At 45.1% G+C, this 5,610-nt stretch overlaps 1 protein-coding gene across 1 annotated transcript in view; it reads left to right on the top strand.

The window, feature by feature from the left end:
• LOC106816403 (E3 ubiquitin-protein ligase HECW2-like) overlaps positions 1–5,325 on the top strand; it is a gene marked incomplete at its 5' end in the record, with an annotated part of 9,027 nt that extends 3,702 nt beyond the window's left edge. Inside the window, 3 exons of the mRNA XM_014821004.1 lie at positions 139–473; positions 891–1,026; positions 5,005–5,325. Of these exons, the coding sequence (XP_014676490.1) occupies positions 139–473; positions 891–1,026; positions 5,005–5,184 (651 nt within the window). The remainder of the gene's footprint in view (positions 1–138; positions 474–890; positions 1,027–5,004) is intronic.
• Positions 5,326–5,610: the final 285 nt, after the last annotated feature.

Consider the following 5,610-nt stretch of genomic DNA (forward strand, 5'->3'; position numbering starts at 1 on the left):
TACGCCCCTGCCGGGGCCGTAGGCTACTACGGCGCCTACGTAGGCCTGTTGGGCGTATAAGTTCGGCAGTTCCCGGAGAGCCTCGGAAGTTGGAAGGGGCGCAATTTTAGCCCTTGCCCCGGGCGCTGTTTTTCCTAGATACGCCTCTGGTGTCATCAGACGCGGAGATCGACGGCGACCCACTCGCGGCGACCCCACGCAGCGTCCCGTCGTCCGTCTGCCCGTCAGGCACCCGACGACCGAGACGACGCAGATACGCGGGAGTCCGCCGGAGAAACGGCGGGAAAGAGAACGTCGAGTCGGAGCAAAGGGAAAGTCGGGCAGGGAGTATCGGATCAAGTAACGCCCCTTCATCGGACGGAGGCACCACCACTGCCTCTCGGAAGGCAGGAGAAGTTCGATGGGAATGGCCGGCAGTTTTACGTCGACAACATAAACAGGAGAACGCAGTGGGAGCGGCCGACATTAGTACCGTAAGTGCATGTTTCCTTACACTCGGAACGTGTGCTGCAGGTTCGGTGGAGGTGACCATGCAGCTTTTGTTTTGACTTGTGCAGGGCCACTGCTGTCCATTGCCACCGTCGCAAAATTCGATAGTTGAACGACAGTGTCAAATTTACTATACTGGTAGATAAATGTAATTGCAAGAGGATTTAACTGCGTAAGGATTCTTTAACTGCATATTGATTAACCGCATGTTGAATGATGAATTTTAGTCAAATTGCAATTGCACCGACAAAATTCCGTAACCGGTAGTGCTTCGGTTTAAGTCACAAGTATGCACGTTATAGATACAGACAAGCAACATTGCTTTAAAACATGAGTAACTTGAAAACACCCAGAGGCTGCCATGTTTCGTGCGAATTCATCTAATCACCGTGTCGCTGTAGGTCACATGCGCCTGCCTCGGCACAGCGAGAAGAGCAGACAGCTGCTATGCTGTTTCAGCAGCAACGGCACATCAGTCAGGATGACTCGATGGAGCATGCTGAGCTTAACATCACACCACGTGCAGGCGATGCACAGGTGAGTGCAGCATCTAGCATCGACTTCTACGTCGTGTGTGTGCGTGTGCACGTATACGTGCGTACATGTGTGCGTGTGCACGTACACGTGCGCGCGTGCGTGCGTGTGCAAGTACACGTGCGTGCGTGCGTGCGTGCGTGTGAACGTACACGTGCGTGCCTGCGTGCGTGTGAACGTATACGTGCGTGCGTGTGTGTGCAGGTACACGTGAGTGCGTGCGAGCGTGCGTATGCACATATAAGTGCGTGCGTGCGTGCGCACGTACACCTGCGTGCATGCGTGCGTGTGCATGTACACGTGTGTGCACGCACGCGTGCGTGCGTGCGTGCGTGTGTGCGTTTGGATGTACACGTGCGTGCGTGGTGTACCTGCAAATGTTTTCTACCATCGAGGTTAAAATTCACTTTTTTATTTGATTGGACGCCATATTTCGCCAATCATAAATCCAATAAATTTTCACGTTTCGTAAACATTGCTCTAGGGACAGTAGCCTCTAGGATTTTATCGGAGGTGATGATCTTGTGTTTTTCGGGGCCGCCCGATCTCGGACGCCTGCTCTTGTGTTTTTCAGCAGGTCCCCCACCAAGGTGATGCTCTTGCATTACTCAACTTCTCCCGATCGCTGACCGCTGCTCTTGTGTTTTGCAGCTTTGCATTCTCGAGTGTGGTGCTCGCTCAGCGTCGGACGGGAAAGGAGCGAACGACTGTTCTTTTGTTACTCAACCGCGCCCGCTAGCTGACGGCTGCTCTTGTGTTTATTGGCGCTGACGAATGCTCTCGTGTTGTTGTTTCAGCGGTGCTTTTTCGGAGGAGGTGCTCGCGCAGAGTCGGACGGGGAAGGAGCCGCAACACGTCACCATAAAATGCATCAACAAAAAGGCCCTGAAAGGCAGAGGACTCCCTGGAGAACGAGATAGCCATACTGCGGAGGAGTGCAGAGGTCATGGGTTCAAAGGTCAGGTCAGGGGGGGTCAGGTCAGGGTTCAAAGATTGAATAAAACCTCATTGGGTTGGGGATAAGGTTGTTGGGTTGGGGAAAAGGTTGTTGGGTTAGGGTAAAGGTCGTGCTGAAGGGCAAAGAAGACTCTAGAGAACGAGATAGCCATACTGCGGAGGTGAGTTCAGAGATCGGATGTTCAAAAGGTCAGGTTAAAGGTCGGGAAAAAGGTAGTGTAAAAGGTTGGTTAAAAGCTCGGTTCAAAGTCAAAGGTTGGTTAAAAGGTCGGATTAAAGGTTGTTGTGTTGGGGCAATTACAGTGGTAGAAATTAACTTTTAAACAAGGGAGTCCAACGGACTCCCTGCCCTCAAAAAGAGGGAGTCCGCAGCAAAATGAGGGAGTCTGCAGTCTGAAGTTCAAAACTAAAGATACCTATTAGTATTAACAATAATGCATGTGCTTATTTTGAAGATTTAATATTAAAATTTAACTAACAAGAAATCTTGGGCACAATACAGAATGTGTTTCTTCCGCATTATTAATTAAATTAACTACAACGAAAATGCTACGTACAAACAGAATCAAAACAAGTATAGCAGAAGTTTCAGGGAGTCACACGGACTCCTGCATATGTCAAATCAGGGAGTCCGACAGTAAATCGGGAAGTATTTGACTCTGGACTCCCGTTAATTTCGCACCCTGTGTAAACATCGTGGTGAATGGGGGGCAAGAAGGACTCGCTGGAGATCCGAGATGTGTGATCCTAGATCAGGTAATGAGTTATCCATCCTGTTGAGACACTCACGAAGACACATGCAGAGTGACATAGCTGGCAGCGTGCGTGCGTGCGTGCGTGCGTGCGTGCTCACTCGGCCTGAACGAAATATCATTAGCAGGCACATCACTTAGGCAAGTAGGACAATGCTTAAAGTTCTAATTACAGAATGGTTGTTACTGTTAGGTGTATGAATCAGCTGCTTACAGTGCATAATTTGCATAATTCTGGCATCTTATTCATGAGCGAATTCTGTGGCAAAACCTGCATGTTGCAGTATCCCTGGTTTTAGTCTATTATTTTCAACTAACGGACAGATGAGATTGCTGTGGCTCTAACAGTATTTGATTTTGAAAGAAAATCTTATGAATCACCTAACATCAGTTGGGTTCAGTTCAGTTAGTTAGCCAATGTTCAAGTGGCAAGCGTGTGGGCAGAAAAGTGTGAAGTTGTTAACACTATATTGTCAGCAAGTTGACTCTATTGACTCTCCAGTGACTAATCTTTTGATTTTGATAACACTTGTAGCAGAAATGAAATTAGGAAACGTTCCGGTTCCGGCCGACTGTTTCTGAAGGGATCCGGCCGGATCCAAGTTCCGGTGCATCCCTAGTCACTAGCAGTGTATTAGGTACAGTAAAGTTTGTTATGCGCATATTTCGCTCAGAGTAGCGTTTAAACGCCCACATCGTTACGTGAATGTGGCGGTAAACTCTTAAAAATTAACAGAGGTCTTCTTGAGGGCGTTGTCTAATAATTTCTAGCAAGAAATCTGTCTTTTGTTGTCAGAAAGGCGGGATAAAACGTCTTTTAACTGAGGATACTCACTTTGTTTTGACTGTTTCTCACGATTTCAACGCTCGCGTATTTCACGCGATTTCACTTACAATCCGTCTGCTACGGCCCTCACATTTCTCTTCGTATTTCCGCGCGTCATTTACGCACTTATATTACGCGCTGAGCAGGCAGGGATAGTAACTGTTAGGCCTGGTGGACAATACAAATTCATTTGTTGAAATACTCCTGTCTGTATCCAGATATACTTTATACGAAATAATGACCTGTAAAAATGCGGTTTAGTATCACGCTGCTCGATTTTCATGCATCTGCTGAGTCGGTATAGGACCTACTCTCTTTCCTGATCGATACTAGTTGGTTGTATATCATTCTCCTCTTTAATGGTGGACGATACCGATAAAACCCACTTGTGACCTACGCCGCTGCTAATGCTAGGTTGGGTAGATTTTGGGTACTGGGGCTGAGGCTTATTTAAAGGCAGATTTGTAACAGTAAACCAATTAAAACTGCTTGGTGTCAACAGCCGTAGTCACGTCATAGGAAATGGTAGCTATTCGCCAGCAGTCAATTTAGCAGGTTCTTATTGAAGATGCGTGGCCGAAGATGAAGCAAGTTACGGAGGAAGAAGTTGAGATATAAGAAGTTGAAGGCGGCGCTAGTCGAGTACGATATACGAAGCTACCCCCTCTGCGGTTTTAGTTAGTTTTAGATTGTATTTTTCGGTAGATTGGACGCAATGTTGAAAAATGGTACCTGCATAATAATACACTGTTGTTGTGTACCCAACGTACAGTTATGGTACGTTTCCGTGTGTGAAGTGTAGCCCGATGATTGCAGGGTGCCTAAAGGTACACGTGGAAAACAAGCTAGGAAGTTCATGAGAAACAAGACATAGCCTGGCGTTCGTGGATCGCATGCTCGAGAGATTGTAATATCGTACATTGAGTGCTCACTTCTGTCTATCATGTGCCTTATATTGTGATGAAAATGGCCAGAGGCCCACTGTTAGAAACATAATTACGGTAATGTTAATAGTTTAAGACTAATGTTGTGACTAATTATATTCATTAATATATATCGAGACTTGTTATTATTAAAACTAGTGTACTAATTACTAGGCTTATTTATATATTACACATTTATACATTAAAAATTAGAACCAAAAAAATTAGTAAATTTAGTTATCCACATTTTTCTATGCTGGTTACTGTAACGTTATAAGGACAGACGAGAATTGCCTCAGCTATGCAAACCTAATTAAGTACAAATGCACGTTTTTATTTTATTGGACGCCATATTTCGCCAATCATAAATCCAATAAATCTTCACGTTTCGTAAACGTTGCTCTTGAGCTTACATGTTTCATTAATTTGAAAATCATTCCACTTATTATATTAAGTACTTAATCAATTGATGTCATATGTTTCCTCATAGTTAATTATATGAAAAATCTTTGCCTTGATGTAGTGTGAGAATTTCCCTGGTAGAGGAATGCCGCAGAAGAGGAGAGGCAGAAGCGGAGGAGGCAGAGGGAGCATGATGCACACCGATTCGCGTCGGGGGACTTCTGAGACGAACCATCGTAACTTAGTGTTTGATACTGATATTCCACGTGTTTTTAGAAAAATTTGTTGTATTTTATACTAATCGTTTATTGTAAGTTCAATCCCATACATGTATGAGAATGTGGTCTCGCGTTTTATGTGTACGACTGCGGCCCGTTGTCAGAAATTCTCATTTCATGCTCATTCAACTAGAACAACTAGCACTAGAACTAGAACACCTAGCTATAGAACTAGAATAACTAGCTCTAGAACTAAAAAAACTAGCTATAGAACTAGAACAAGTAGCTCTGGAACCAGAACAAGTAGCAGTAGAACTAGAACAAGTAGACTAGAACTAGAACAACTAGCTATGGTACTAGAACAAGTAGCTCTGGAACTAGAACAAGTAGCTATAGAACTAGAACAACTAGCTCTGGAACTATAACAAGTAGCACTAGAACTAGAACAACTAGCTCTATAACTAGAGCAAGTAGCACCCTGATTGTAATCCCATGCATGTGCGTTCACG

The sequence above is a fragment of the Priapulus caudatus genome, unplaced genomic scaffold (assembly GCF_000485595.1).
Source record: "Priapulus caudatus unplaced genomic scaffold, Priapulus_caudatus-5.0.1 Scaffold1369, whole genome shotgun sequence".
NCBI classification, from domain to species: Eukaryota; Metazoa; Priapulida; class Priapulimorpha; order Priapulimorphida; family Priapulidae; genus Priapulus; species Priapulus caudatus.